General features: G+C 44.3%; 1 protein-coding gene across 1 annotated transcript in view; it reads left to right on the top strand.

Moving 5' to 3' along the window:
- The first annotated feature begins 4,734 nt into the window (after positions 1-4,734).
- The window catches only part of ZDHHC9 (zinc finger DHHC-type palmitoyltransferase 9), a 29,964-nt gene continuing 18,445 nt past the window's right edge, over positions 4,735-16,253 (top strand). Inside the window, exons 1-3 of the mRNA XM_041740486.1 lie at positions 4,735-4,934; positions 5,281-5,349; positions 6,539-6,840. Of these exons, the coding sequence (XP_041596420.1) occupies positions 6,674-6,840 (167 nt within the window). The 5' untranslated portion in view covers positions 4,735-4,934; positions 5,281-5,349; positions 6,539-6,673. The remainder of the gene's footprint in view (positions 4,935-5,280; positions 5,350-6,538; positions 6,841-16,253) is intronic.

The following is a 16,253-nucleotide window of genomic DNA, read 5'->3' as shown; positions in this document are numbered from 1 at the left end:
GTGCCCCAATACTTAGATTTTAATGTATAATTTTATTAAAATATATACACATACAGCAAGGCAATGGTCTGTTCTTTTCTGTATATATGCTATATCTCATTATTTTTAATAGCTGCATAGTACTGCTATGCAATAAAGAATTTTTTGTTTGCTAACTTTTGCAATTACAAGCAATGCTATAGTAAACATTTGGAACATATATCTTTGGACTTTGGCGCTAGTATTTCTTTTTTAAGATTTTTTATTTATTTGAGAGAGAGAGAGAGTGAGAGAGAGAATGAGTGGAGGTTGGTGAGCAGGAGAGGGAGAAGCAGACTTCCCCACCAAGAGGGAGCCTGACATGGGGCTTGATCCCAGGACCCTGAGATTATGACTTGAACCGAAGGCAGGTGTTTAATTGACTGAGCCGCCCAGGCACCCCTGTGTTATTTTTTTCTCTTTTTAAAAAAATATTTCATTTATTTATTTATGAGAGACACACACACAGAGAGGCAGAGACACAGGCAGAGGAAGAAGCAGGCTCCCTGCAGGGAGCCAGATGTGGGACTCGATCTTTGGGACTCCAGGATTATGCCCTGAGCCAAAGGCAGACGCTCAACCACTGAGCCACCTAGGCGTCCCCCCTGTGCTATTTCTTGATAGAAGTACGTTTGTTGGGTCAATGGCTATGAAATGTAAAAACATTGATACTCCTAAATAGCCCTACTGAAAAAAATTGCTAATTTACTCTTTGAGAGAGTACAAACTTTTGAGGCAAGCTTTCCTTAAAAGGTTGGAGGCTCTGCTGTGCATGGTTGAGAACTGGACTCTGCACTGTTTTTTATTTATATTTAATGACTTTGCATGAGCTGTTCTTTTCTGTCTTTGAATATTTCAAGTTCCTTAGAGCCTGGGATCATGTCATATACTTCTTTGGTATTTCCTATAGTGCTTAGTTTAGGCTGGGAGGACTGTGGATGCTCAGTACATACTTAATGATTGACTGATAAGGCAGTTTATATTTTGGGCTACACAATCCCTCGAGGTCAGCTCCTGGAATGAGAAGGCTGGGCAGAGTCAGAGACCAGGGCTGTGCCGGGTCAGTATCAGATGCTCTCACCTAGATATCAAGTTTAGATATCTAAGGAACCTAGATAGGAACCTAGGAGCCTAGGTTAGTCCTAAAGCACCTAGCTTAGTCCCTGGCTCTTATGAGTTCTTAATAAGTGGTCTTTTCTTGGTGCGAGAGTAATCTTAGGGCTAGTGTTGAGGGTTCAAGCATAGCACCTAAAACCATTCAGGCTGGAGTCAGAAATCCACAGTTCAGAGATGAAACAAAATTGAGAACCAGCAGGAGCAGACAAGTATCAGTGATAGAAACAGAGGCTCGGTTTGAGTTCAGTTGCATTGTAATATCACCCTCCCTGCCACTCCAGGCATTTTCTGGGGATGGGGGATTTCTGTATGTTTGGCTTTTATGCAGTGGTATCTTCAAGGTGTTTTTCAGTCTCTGACAGGAGCCGACAATCCCAGCACAGTGCTATGAATACGGGAGGTGTGTAATGAAAGAGATTCCATTGATCACTCACCTGTTGAAATGGATAACATGATGGCAATGTTGAGGATTCAGTTGAAATGATGGTGCTATAGAGCAGCCATTAGGCCAGAACAAGATTACTGCCCAAGCTTTTCCTAATCAGGGACTAGGGTGCCCCTGGGATTGGGAAACCAAGAGGTCAGGCAGATAAGGATTAACTTCAGTGACAAATTTAGAGGCTCTGAAAATATGAGGGTACATGGATGACACAGGTTCAACAAAGTGAAGAATGGGTTTCCTTCTTCTGACCTTTCTACCCCTAGTCAGCAGTGTAGATAAAGGAGGGAGATAGGATGTAGTTACGTATAGTAAAGCAGTTACATATAGTCATCATCATAACATATAGTGTTGATTGTGTTTCTCCTATGTGCCAGATGTTTCTTGCATATTATCTCTAATCTCCTTTATAACTCCATGAAATAGGTATTAGCTCTATTTTACAGAAGTTTATATAAGCTACTAAGAGCCAAGATTTGAATCCAGGTCTATTTGGCCATAAAGCTTTTGTGCCTTCTGCTATACACACCATTCTGCCTCTTCTATGTCAGTGATAGCAGCCCAGGCCTCAGGGAAATAGCTGCTGCCTAAGAGCTAGTTGGTTATGTGTGGGCAGGGTGTCTCATGGTTATTTCTTTTGCTCATCAATTCATGGTACAAATATATATTAATTTATAGCCAAAGAGTTGGGAAAGGAGGGCAGGTCAGGTAGGTGGAGTGGGAAGGGACACAAGGGTGGGGAGGAGGGTTGGAACTTAAGACGGAGCAAAAGAAAAGGGTCATCATGAGCTAGAATGCAGGATGAAGGCTGATTTGGGGGGTCTGTTCTTACATGCAGTGCTAAATGGGTCTTTGGGTGTTTGCAGAAGAAACACCTGGAGCAAAACTAACAGGCAAGCTGCAGCCCGCTGGCAGCACTCAGGCCAGCACTTTATCCCTACACATCCACAAACACATACTATCATGGGAGCCATAAATATGGAGACAGATATCTTTAAAGAGGCATACCAAAATGTATAGTATACCACACAACAGAAGGTGATTGCAGTTGTGTTTCTAGTGCTCATCATGTGACTGTAACTCTCCTTGAAGGGAACCAGTGCTCATTTGGATACATAAAGCCTGGGAGGTTTGTTGGGAAGAGAAGAGAAAAAAGAAACCATCTCATTTTATAGTCACAATTTACTTGTGTGTGTGTGTTAAGACTTTCAGGGTTATATAAACTGATGTAAGTACATAGAAGGAAGTGCTATGGAATATTTGTTCATATAAATCTTCCTCATGTTTCTTTTAGTGGTAAACACAAGCAATAACAGATAATAATAAAACAAGCCTAAAAAAAAAAACAAAACAAGCCTGACCTACATAGCCACTTAATCCCGGAGGGATGTGACCCATACCAGGGAGGGGCAGGGCCCAGAAATGTGTTGCTGTGACACATCGATTCCAGGACTCCCTGGGCTTCACCTACATCTGAGATATGGACAAAGTATGTTTGGAAGCTGCAGAGATTTATCTTTGACTGGGATGGCAGCTGGGACAAACATGCTAATTCCTAAGGGCATCTTGTGTACACTAGCTGAGGAATCCAGGGGTCTGATGGAGCCAAGGGAAGTTCTTCTCTGTTCCATACCAAGTGTATGCAATACCAGCACCCTCCAGGATTCAAAGAGGGTAGAATTGGAGACAATGATACTACCAATCATACAGGTTATAGGGAATAAAGCAATGATTATAATCAGTATGAGTGCTAAGGAACAATAGAAGCTTTATAAAGACATACTTAACCCTAAAATTAATTATAACACATCTCTCTCATAAGAGAATTACCTAGTGATTTTTCAATCCTTTTAAATTTTTGATTGAAGGGTGGTGCCATGAAAGTGTCAAATGTAATTATCATTACATAGTTTTTTTCTTCCTATCATGTGGGACCCAAATACTGTAAAGGAGAAATAGTTCCTGACCATGTATATGGTCCTTCAACTAATACACACAAAAATTGTCTTGGGAAGAGCTTTGGCAGTCTCCTGCATATTAATTGCAAATATTCTCACCCTAGAGAAACTTTATTCAAGCTCAGGAAAATGGTTGGCAACCTAGGCACTGTCCCCAACAGTGTGACAGGTAAGGAGAGGCCACTTTCAGCCCTTTCTCATATTTCCCGTTATATTTGGAAGTAAGGAACTATACTAGTAGAAGCAGATATGATATCTTTTAAAGTCCGCTGTATAATAGTGATGCCCTGGTTCTCAACTGTTTTTCCCACACCCATCTCGAACTTCCAAAGGATGAGGCTCACTGGGATCAGCAGTGGCTCATTGTGGCTGTAGCTGCAGAAGGGAGAGGTCGAAGGAAAGAATCAATGTGGTTGGTGGGTGGGGATTCTGCCTTGTATCCCCGCCCCCCTCCAGTTATCTAAAGCTCTCCAAAGCGAACAGTAATTTGCAACCTTCTTGGCAATCTTACCTCATTACCGAACTGGAAGAATTTAAGTGCTGTCAGTAGAGTTTCTCTAACTTCATCACCATCAATTATTTGTTTTCAGTGCTGCAAAATTATTGCATGTTCCTGGGGACAGTTCTCCCTTTCAAGTTCCTTTTTATGTTTGTTTGTTTTGTTCCGGAAACCTTAGAGATGCAGGCCAGGGTGACTGGGACAGAGGTGAGGTCCCTAAACTACTGAATGGGACTTGGGAGGCAGAGGACTTGTTTTTATGCTGATAAAGAGTAAAATCCCAGGTCGCAAGTTGATTTCATGCATGTAGGGCCAAAGGGGCCCAGGGCGGACCTAGTATGGGGTGAGCACCCGGATCTATGAGCCAGTGTTGCTTCAGTGTCTCACCGTGTGTGTGTGGCGGGGGGAGGTTGGTGGCCCATCCCTCCTTGTCCCATCAGCACTACCCTTAATCTCCGTCTCTGTGTAACTCTAACAGTAGAAAGCGACGCTTCTCACATTGGCGCTCGGACCCCAAAGGGAGGCTGGCAGTGGCTTGGCAGGTGGGCACGAAGCCGGGAGATGGGTGGGGGAGTGGGGCGGAGGCAGCGTCGAATGGCATTCGGGATAGCCAATGGTAGTTTGGGGCAGGGGTGGCAGGGGCGGAGGCGCTGAGGCCGAGCAGCCAATGGCGGGCGAGCAACTACTGGAACGACCTGGTGACGTGAGGAGCGTTCCATTCGGCCAGCGGTGGGCGGTTGCCACAGCTGGTTTAGGGCCCCGACCGTTGGGGCCCCTTGTCAGGAGGAGGCAGCCTCCGGGCTGGGAAGGAGAAGTCGCTGCCACCTCTGGCAGCTGACGTGGTCCCCTGGGACGGTCCACTTCCTGCCCTCAGTCCCGGCCGAGTTCGGTCTCCCGGGTTCAGGTAACGAGGGGTGGGGGTTGGGGTCTCCGGGGCTCGGCCGCATGGTGGGCTGCCAGCCCCTTCGCTGCTCTGGGCGGTGCGGACGTCGGCAGCTGCCCTTCTCATCTGGGCAGCCGCCGAGCCCCTGGCCGCGGGTGACTACACGTGGCGGGGCGTGTGTGAGTGTGTACGAGCGTGTGGAGGTGGCGCGCGTCCCAACCTGCCTGGGGCGGTGGTCCGCTGCGTGGCGGAGGCAGGGCTGGCCTCCCGAGGCCGCGCCCGCCGCCCGCCCCGGACTCGGGCCTCCGGTTCCCGGCTGGTGGGCCGGTCGCTGGCTCTCGACGGATTTTGATCTTTGTTCTCCCAGGGCCCGGCTCCCCTTCCTGGTCTCTCTTCTCCCGCTGGGCCGGTTTATCTGGAGGAGATTGTTTTCCAGGTTAGTTTTACACAAAGGAAGTGTTCTCTGCACCTCTGGTGCTCCCTCCCCTTGGCCAAGCCTTCTTGCTTTCTCATTTCCCTGCTCATCTCCTGGTCTCTATTTGGACCCTTGCCCTCTCCAGCCCGGAATGATTTTGGGTTGGTTGTTTCTCATCAGTCAGGCAGTCTGCAGGCTTCCACCTCATTCTTGCCAGCGTGGGGCATGTGGTGTCAGTAAATGGAGGCCACAGCACCACACCTGAGAGGAGAAGGTGGGCAGTGGCTGAAAAAGGCTGGGCCGGGGTGTTCAGGATGCCGAGTACGGATGGCACTTATGAAATGTCCCAGAAAGCAAGCACCTTTATGACTTTTCTTAGCTGCTGCCATGTCCACTCCACCACCCCCACCCCCACCCCTAACCATTCCAGAACCTCTCCTGCTTAAGTCAGCCTTTCACCTATGGGTCTGTGATGTGGTTTCATTAAGATTCCCACAAATGTTAGGCTAGACTGTCAAGATTGATTCATTTCCCGGACTCAGGAAGTTACAGAGGGTTTGATTAGGGGAAATCTGTTTTGAGTAAATACAACCTGGATATGTGTACAGAGTGTCCAGAACCTCCTAGCCCTGCCAGAGGGTGGCTTGTTCCCGGGTGTGATTCATATTTGAGTGGCTAATTGAAGAAAGAAGGTGAAGTGGAGGAGGGGAGGGAATAGCTCCTTAGGGACACAAACTCTACTATTGTTTTTAGAGGCCTCTTACTGATGATTATACAACAGTGGTATAGTGGAAAGTGCCCTGAACTGGAAGTCAGCAGACGTATTTTCTTGGCTTAGCTTTGCAGCTGTGTGACACTGGACAAGTTACTTCCTCTCTTTGGTCTTAACTTTACTCACTTCCAAAACAAAGTAATTGGGGTTATCACCCATAAAAGCCCTTCTAGTTCCAAAGTTCTATGATGATCAAATCATCAGTATTATATTGGAAGCATAGGGATTTATTTAAGAAGGTATGCTAGCCCCCCTCTTTTTTTTGAGAACCTTTAACCTTTTCTCCTTTGCTAACACAGATTAGAAATATACTTTTCCCACTTCCCTACCCCTACCCCTTCAGGCAGTGCTCATCTTTCCACCTCTGGGAAAGGAGGATTGAACTGCATTTTCTTGTTCCTGCCTCATTTTTTTTTTACCTTTTGTGCTTTTTCTTAGGCCTAGAAATTGGACTTTTGATGATGTTTGACCCTGCGGCAGCAATAGCAGGCATCGTGATTTCAAACCTGGGCTCAGCTTCTGTTTCTTCCCTCTTGTAATCACAAAGCCCATTTTGGACCAGGAATTCCAGTCATGTCTGTGATGGTGGTGAGAAAGAAGGTGACACGGAAATGGGAGAAACTCCCAGGCAGGAACACCTTCTGCTGTGATGGGCGAGTCATGATGGCCCGGCAAAAGGGCATCTTCTATTTGACCCTCTTCCTCATCCTGGGGACATGTACACTCTTCTTCGCCTTCGAGTGAGTTTCCATTGAATAGAGTTGCCTGATAACGGTTACTTTGGGTCTAGGGGAAGAACCCTCTTTCTGGGAAGTTTGTTGATGGTCCTTGGATGGCACTATCCTCTTGAGCAATGTCCTTAGATCATGCTGACTGAATTCATTTCTTTGTGCTTATAGCAGAGTCCATGCTTCCTAAAAAGGCCAAGACCTTTGACCCCAATTTTATAACACTGATTTGGGACTATCCCTGGCACACTTGGGAAAAAAAGGAATTTCTCTTTGTTATTCGCCTCTCCTTTTCAGTGGTCTCCTTAGGTGCTTAGTGACAGAATCCCTCTTCCCCACCCGGTCTAGGCCTAAGGGTAGCCCTCATGGTCATTACTCTGTACCACAAAACTCACCTATTCTGTTACTCTGGGTCCTATTTCCTTAGGGCTCAGCTCTCTGCTAGCTATTAAATTGAAAACTAACTTACTGGGGACCTGCAGACCGGTTCCAGCCTCAAATGTGCCACAAACTCGCTGAATGTGTGGCACATATGTGCTTATTAAATGTGAGTTTCACTCAAGATCACTCAACATAAACAACTCCATATTCTCTGTGAGCCTGATACCAGCCTTGGAGTTATTTTTTTTTCTGTGATGTAATAGCTAGTACTAGAGTCACCGTTTGAATCCTGTATAGGTCACTGCTCTAGGGAGGTGGCCAGGTGGATTCTAGGGTACTATGGCATGACTACTGGGTGTGCTGAGAATGCTCTATACTCGAGGGATGGGAGCAATGCTAATTTTGGGATTATTATGAGAGCCCTGGGAAGCCAGGAGGTGTGTGTACAGACTGGAAGCCATACCTGGTATGAGCCTGCTATAGTTCATATACTAGAGTGACCTGGAAATGGAGCTCCCATGCTGGGGCGTGGCCATGAGAGGGAGGAGGGGGCTCCTCAGCCAGCCTTTGTGGGTAATTAAAATGAGCTTTGCCCTCCTGGAGCTCATTTTTGCCCTTCTTCTGTGAGGGCTCCAGGCCTTCCCGGTGCATCAAGAGTGATTTTTCAAGGCTGCTTTGCCAGACTTTTTGATGGTTGCAGCTGGCTTGGATAACAGCAGGGGGAGGGGGGCAGTTTATAACAGGGCTAGGAAAGGAAGGTCAGAGAGGCTCTTTGTAAAAGGCACTTTTGCTGCTGCTGTTGCTGCCGACTTTGTGAAGTATTTGGCAAAGTCAGGTTGGTGATGGCTTCTTAGCTGCTTCCTAGTCTGAGGTTTATGGTGGAGTGTGTGTGTGTGTCTGTGTGTGTCTGTGTGTATACTTGTGTGTGGTCCATGTGAACATGTGCAGTCAGGCAGGCATATGTGTACTGTTAAAAAAAATGTTTCCCCTGTCACTCTTCAAGGTTTTTTTTTTCTTTATTCCTGCCTGGCTTCTTTTTGAAGTGCAGAGCTGAACTCTGCTCTCTGTCATTCTCCCTCTCTTTCAGTCCTTCCCCTGCTGAAACACTAGCTCTTTTTGCCACCACACCCTTCCATCCTAGAGTTAAATTTTTGTGGTTGGAACCATTTAAAACAGAGATGAGATTTGTTTCCAGGCCCTGAGTGATCTGGTAATTCTGGGCCCAGACAACCTCTGGTTTGGCTGTCCAGGGGAATTTGAAATTTGGAACTGTTTGGCATTTGGCCCTTTTTGTATCTGGGAGCCAGACAGAGTCTGATTCGGATCTGTCCCACTTGGGCCCCAAAGGCCTCTGAACAAAACTGCCTGTGGGATGAAGCTTATAATTAGCCAAGTTACTGTTTGATGGAGGCAGGTTGAATTTTCTACTAAAATGACTTTCCCCTCCAAGTTACTTCTTGTGCTTTGCCCTCAGATATGAGGGGTGAGGTTGTTTGTGAACTGCCATGAGTTCCAGCTGTCTGAGTGATAGAGCAATTTTTTAAAAAAGATTTTATTTCCTTATCTACTTGAGAGAGAGAGAGAGAGAGAGAGAAAGCTGGGGGAAGAGCAGAGCAAGAGGGACAAGCTGACTCTATGCGGAGTGTGGAGCCCAACACAGGGCTTGATCCCACAGCCCTGAGATCATGACCTGAGCTGAAATCAAGAGTCCAGTGCTTAACCAACTGAGCCACTCAGATAGAATAAATATGTTTGAGGGTAGGGCTGGGGGAAGGAGAATGGAGAGGGGAAGGAAGAAGGAAGTTAACAGGTTAGCGAATGAGTGGAATGGGAAAGCATAAATCTAACCAAAGGGGAGAGGACCCTGGCGATAAATCCTTTTTATTGAGGGTAGTGAAATCTGTTAGTGCATATGCGTGCGTGTTTGTATGTGTGTGCATATGTGTTTGCCTGGGTCTGTCATATATAGACACACAGAGACTCTAGGTGGTGGCTGCCTTATTACTAGCCAGTGACAAGCTGTACAAAGGACAGCAACATGCCTCTGAAACATGTAATCTCTTTCTGGTCGACCTTTTCCTTTGGAGTATAATTCACTACCAACCACACATTAGGGGGTAGGACTTGGGGGGCAGAATGTGGGCCCCTTGGTTAGTATTAAAGCTTAGGGAGACGTCAGGAAATCAGCTGATCTAATCTCCTGTCTTCAGGCAGGTGATGACATCTGAACCACCAGTGACAGAGGGCTGTCTGTTTTCATCCTCAAATTGTCTAGGGGTGTGGATTGCACATCCTCTGACTGCTGCACTTTTGCCTTGGGGAAGTCGAGATCTTGCTGCACATCTGGACCTGCATTTTCATAATAGGGTCTTGCCTGCAGCAGGTGCTTAGGAACAAGTGCAAGTTGATTTATAGCTGCCCCCGGCACAGCCCTGGGTCAGCCAGATGACTTGAGGAATCTGGCCAGGCACGCGGGCACCCCTTGATGAAAACATGCAGTGTTAGTAGTGCCAGTGGTATCTTTTTGTTTTTGGATTTTGCCTTCACACGTTTTGACTTCTAAGAGAAGGGACCTATAATTTTGAGTGGACAGAGAATAGGTTGAATACATAAAATGAGAAAAGTTTGTCTCTCTAGGAGCTAGTTAGCTCTGTATTGTTATAAGTGTTTCCAAAGATACTGGGTGGCCATCTTTCAGGGCTGCTGTCACAAAGTGAATTCTTGCTGGGAGTAGGAAATTGGACTAGATTATCACTAAGCCTCATGCACCCCTGAGAGTCTGAAATTCTGTATAACCATTATGTTTGTCTGGAAGATTCAAATACACACCCTGAAAAGGGAAGGATAGATTACCAGTAGATAGCTGTATTTAAATATATTCCATATTTAAATGTAATTATATCTATGGTAAATGTATTGACTTTAAAAGCAACGTGAAAATTATGCAGTGCTTTAAAAAAAGATTTCCTAAAAACATAAATAAAAATAAAAAAGGATTTCCTAATTTATTTTTAGGGTGAGGTATTTAGATGTGAGTGCGTGTGCCAGTTTCAGCTTTGACCACATGAACCATTCTCAGTCTTTTCTGCCCAAACCCTGTCTAGCTTGCATGAACACGTTGCCACCAGCTTGGCTGGTAATGTCAGGACATTCTAGTGGAATGACGCTGACAACTGTGAGATGTCCAGCTACTCAAAGACTATTGTGGTATTTGACCAAATTCAACTTCCTGATAAAGCTTGGGGGAAGGAACACGTTCACTGTCTTCTAGTGTTGGCTTCCTAGCTGTTTCTTTTAATTTTATGACCAGATTACTGGTGGGGTCAAGGTACCCAGACTTTTCTTGTGGCAAGGATGACTGTGTGACTCTTGACCCCTGAGGTAGAAGCAGTTTGTGTCAATGATCAGTGCTTATGCCTCCTTGTGCTGTGTGTAGAGGAAATTGTATCAAGGCACTATCAGACCTTGTTGGACTGACCTTCACAGATGCTTTTGATGTGTAGAGGAGTCATTGAATTGGGTGAACTGAAAAAAGCCTTGTAGTGCTGCCTAGTAATTGACCCACTCCTAGCCTATCCAAATTCTACCTCTGTTTCAAGTCCCTTCTTGAGTCTTCCTTCATGAAACCTTTCCAGTAACTTCTGCGTTTGTAAGACTAATTGTACATACTGCTCATTTAACACATCATCATAGGACAGTTCTTAGATTTTTAAATTCTATGATAATTACACTTTGAGCTCTTTCAATGTCAGGGACTATCTTTTATGTCTTTGTAGCCCCAATAGTGCCCTCCACCAGACCTAACAGAGTAGGTGGTCAATAAATGTAACTGAATTCATACATTTTGGATACACTTAAAATATAACAATCTTGACTCGCAGAATCATAGAATGGTAGAACTAGAAGGGGCCTTGGAGACTATCTCCATCCTTGTGCAGGTGAGGAAACTGGGCCCACAGAAGAGAGGTCCCTTTATCAGATTAGTCAGCCAGCCAATGCCTCTGTATGACACTGCTTTTCATCTCATTATTACCTTTTGGGTGTGAAATCCTGAAGACATTTAGATTTATTAAAGCGAACATAGTGCCAAATGCTAGACCAGCATATTCTGGGTTCTTGCTAGTTAGTTGTTGTGTTTCCTAATGGCATCTAGGTTATTTGGGCCTCTGCAGCTCATGCTCCTAGGAAATGAAGGCGTCTTTGTAGAAAACTAATAGCATTCTAGCATGGCATTCTGGTAGCCTTGCAGGAACAGAGATGCCCATCTTTAAGTATGAACCTAGAAAGGAAGCTTTGTGACTTAGGACAGATCATCACCTCTGTAGCTACTCATAGTCCCTGCTGCCTCAATGAGGATGGCTTGGAGAAAAATTAAGCAGTGTGTGTTCCCTACCTCATTACCATGTGGGTGATCCTAATCCTGATGAGAAGAGCACCATATCCCTGCAGATATGTGGGAGAGAAAAGGCAATCTGACAACACAAAGTTACCAGGTTTAAAGAAACACAGTTATGTAGACCAAAGCCAAACTGACACAGCAGAATGTTTGTGCCTGTAGTACCAAGGTCCAGGTTCCTGAAGTTACTTAGATGAGATTGGGAAGAGGAAAAAGTGACTTTATTATGATCTCTAACCAAGAAAACATTCTCTGAAAAATTTTTCTGTGGAGATTCTGTCTTGTGCTTTACCTAGCTCAAGATTCTGTGTGTGACTTGGCCAACCAAATGGCAGTTTTAGAAAGTCACAGTTGCCTCTCTGATATCAATCTGTTATAGTGCGTAGCTAAGTTCAACTTCCTGATAAAGCACGTTCCCTGGAGAAGGGTTGGGTTATGTCTCCTGAACAGTATGCTTTCCTTCCTTTGCAGTTCTGTCATTCAGAATTTATCTATATATTTTCAGCCTCTACTACCTTTTGTGGTAATGTTTCACACTGTCAGTCTCTATTGAATGCATCTCCCATCTTTTTTTTTTTTACTTTATTTACTTTAGAGAAAGAGAGGGTATAAGTGGGAGAGGCAGAGGGCGAGAGAGAGAGAGAGAGAGAGAGAGAGAGTCTCAAAGTCTCAAGCAGACTCTGTGCTGAGCATGGAGCCTCATGTGGGGCTCGATCCCCGGACCCTGAGATACTGACCTGAGCTGAAATCCAAGAGTTGAAGGCTTAATGGACTTTGCCACCCAGGCACCCCTTCCATCTTTTGAGAATGAGTCTTAATTTAGTATAGTGATATATTTTAGGAAAAGTGAACCCAAAGAACAGGGATGTCCCCCAGCATGCTGACATCAGTTGAGATGTTTATCGAGGGAGAGAAGAGACCTCCTAAATCTTCTTCCTCAGAGATGCCTGAGCTGGTATTGTGTTTAAGAACAAAAGAGGCACCTTATGCCTTTTGCAATAGCAAGAAGCTAGTGAATTCAGGATAATTAGGGGGGATATTTCTGGAATGGAGTGATGAGAAGGCAAGAACCTTATGATGATGATTAGATAAGGCCAGTTAATGGAAGGCCTTAGAATACTGGCCTGTGGGGTTTGGGGATTCATATAATAAGCAGCAGGGATTTGTTCTAAGTTTTTGAGCAGGAGTACATTATAACTGAAATTTGTTATTTGTTATACTTGAAATTTGTTGTTTTTGTTATAATTGAAAGTGAAATTTGCTATTATCACTGTGATTTAGCAACTACCTAACAAGTTTGCCTGGATAGAGATTTTGGCCCTCCTCAGTGAGAGGATGGCTCATTGCCTCATAATTGAAAATGTCCCTGTTTGGTTAATTTTCCCCATTACTACTGGAGCAAAATAGGCTTATGCATCTTCCTCTGACCTTCACATAGCAGTCAATCTGGAGGCTGATTTTAAATTATGTTTTTAGTGTTCAAGGAAACTTTTTCCCTATCAGCAGACCCTTGAGTGTCATCAGAAGACCCTTGAGCCAGCCTTATAGGTGATTCTACATGTTTACTATGCTTTAAAGGTAGGTAGTATGTAAGAGAACAGAAAACTGTCCATATGAGTGAAGACATAGTAAAGGCTTATTACTATTATGTGGGACAAGGGCCATCGTGGGGCTCTAACCTTGGGCCCTTTCTGTTGTTCCAAGCACAGCTTTTTCTTAAAGCCACCCTTAACAGCTGCCGTAGGAGCAGTTTTAAGCAGCCATCAGTTTCCCAAGAGAGCTCTTCTCTGACCACTTATAGTCCTTAGGGTCTGAATCACCCTCCTAACACTTGATTATTGGTCTTATCTTATTCTCTAGCTGTTTCATATGTTAGTTATGTTTTCCCAACAAAATTAACTCCTATTTTCTCTTGTTCTTCATTTGTTAGACCCACAGCACTTGTTGGCTGATTGATTGCACTGAGCTATTAGGGAGACTTAGAGGTAGAGTATTTTAAAGAACACCAATCTGTTCTCCTAGTCTGTGAGGCAGAGCCCTGCTATGGAATCTGTCTGGTTTCTTACTAGCTCTACTCATGAATCTCTTTTGAGTTTTTTTCATCTCAATTGAAGTCTGTGTCATTATCATTGTCCCTCCAATGAACTAGCATGCTAGGGTTGGGGGATGGGACATGACACACCAGCCCAGCCTGGCACTGCTGGTTACTGCTAGACAGTACCACCATGTGGCCCATGGGACATGTGGAAGTCCAGTCATGTTACCCAGCTATGGAGCCTGAGGCCAATCAAGAAGTTGGTAGAAGGTGGCTTAAAATGATATCTCTTCAGGTGGCATAAATGAATACTTAGTGGGGACATGGTTGAGTTTAAAAAATTCAAAAGGGAGAAAAGCAACTTCTAAACCTTCTGGAAGGGGGAAAGCCTCTTGGCACCTTGAAGACAAAAGAGAGTTCTGTTTTAAGAAGTGTATGGATATAATTATTCCAAGAAGTGATATAAATGGAAAATGCTAGGGAATTTCAAAAACAGTTAGCTTATATTCATGGATGACATATCCAGTCTTCCACTAAGATGAATTCGTGATTTAGGATACTCCTGACTTTTCAGGTTGGTATTGGGAATTGCCACCAAATCTTCATGTACCCTATTCCTGTCAGAGACAGATCTCTAGCTTACTGCAGTTATCAGATTAACCTAAGGGGGTATTTTTGACCATAACTATTAAAGACAGACACTATAGGTTGTAGTTAACAACAGTCTTAGCCACTGGCTCTCTAAGTTTCCTCTTACTTGGAGTGGAAAGGCCTGCTGGTCCCACATCTGCCTTCCCAGCCACACCCACTCACTAGTGACAACTGGCTGCCAATAGCCTCATCTCTGGAGAACAATACAATGGGCCTATTGTGTACTTGTTGACATACAGAATGGATTGTTTTAGCAGGTGCAGAAGATAGTCCGTGTGGAGATTACAGAGACCTTTATCCTTGATGGTGTAGCGTAATTCAAATCTAAGTTGTGCTTTGTCTGGTTAACAAGCAGGTGTTGGAATGGGACTTGGTTAATCTCGGATCCTTCATGCATGGGGGCAACATTGATATTGTGTGTGTGTGTGTGTGTGTGTGTACGAGAGAAAGAGAGAGAGAAAAAGAGAGAGAGTTCTATTTTCTCTATATCTTTTTCCTGTAATAAAACAATTTAAAATCCCTTTGGTGGCAAATCAGATAGTTTTGATTTTTCTAAGTCCATTTGTTGGAGACTGTACCCCCAGAGCAATTTGAGTCCTAGAGAAATTATTTGTTTTCAAGAGTGATCTTAGAAATGGGCAGTGACTAGAAAGATGGCTGTTTTCTGTTAGTGTGGTAACTTTACTTGGCTTGTTCGTGAAACAGAGTCTTGTGTTTCTCCTGTGTCCTTTGGGTCCCTGATAGGCAGAGGTGACTTTTGTTTCCAAATTCACTTCTTGATTAACTATGCTACTGAAAGTGAAACAGTGGGAAAGAGGGGGTTCCACAAGTTAGTGAAATTCAAGGGCCTTAATTACCCTGTATTTAGATTCTTTAGTTCTTCAAAATTTACCCCCTACCCTTAGCTTTTAGGGGAAGGAAGTAAATCATATAAAATAAGGCTATGACCAAAGAGATTTTGTTAAAAACAAACAAGCAGGCAAGCAAACAAAAAGCCACAAAAATCATTTTGCAGGTTCACTACATATGTTCACCTTCAGGACAAACTGCTCAGCCTAATATAATAGTTGGTTCGCACTGGCCCCTGCAGTGTGTCAGGGAGGCAGAGGGAAGATCTCATATGTATTGTTTCAAAACTACAGCGAATGTACAACATGGGGTTAAATGTTTGCTCTGAGTGGACAGCAGCTTGCTTAATCCCCATGTGGATGAGGTAAGCGTTTTTTCCTTAGCTTACTTTCTCTGCTCTCCCTCTGGCCCTTGCTCATCCACTTATAGTCTGCCTCCAAGAGAAGATCTCTGTATTGAAGGAAAAAGTGTGCCTCAGGAGGAAGAGAATAAAAATAGGTCAGTGATAACTCTCATCACATATTCCTATTTATTTGGTTTGAAATTCAGTTTAATGCAACAAGTATTTGTTGATAGCTTCTTTGTCCCCATACTTGTATTAAGCTCTGGGAGATAGAGAACCATGATGGTGATATTAATAGCTGACATTTACTTAACGTTTACTATGTGTCAGGTGCAGTTCTAAGCATTTCATTTATATTCATGCATTTGATCTACACAATGACCCTATGTAGTACTATTATTATCCTCATTTCACAGCTAAGGAGACTGAAGTTAATTAAGTCACCCAACTAGGAACTGGTGGAGCCAGAATTCAATCCCAAACATCCCCACTCCAAAAAGACAAGGTTCTTGCTCTCATGAAGTCCAGCTGGGGAGATGAGGTCAACATAGTGAAAAACAGCTAGGAAACAATGCGAGGCTCTGGCAGTGAGGACGACGCTAGAGAAGGGAGAGATTAGTGCACCTTGAAAGGCCTATCAGAGGAGGCAAGATTTCTCTAAATCCCAGATTCTTCATCTATCAAATGGGTCTAATAGACTCTACCTCATAGAGTTAGTGTGAGAATTGAATGAGGTAATGCATATAAAAGGCTTAGTGCAGTGTCTGGCA

The sequence above is a fragment of the Vulpes lagopus genome, chromosome X, assembly GCF_018345385.1.
Source record: "Vulpes lagopus strain Blue_001 chromosome X, ASM1834538v1, whole genome shotgun sequence".
Classification (NCBI taxonomy): domain Eukaryota; kingdom Metazoa; phylum Chordata; class Mammalia; order Carnivora; family Canidae; genus Vulpes; species Vulpes lagopus.
Note: the sequence above shows the minus strand (reverse complement) of the source record. Positions and strands in the feature narration are given on the sequence as shown.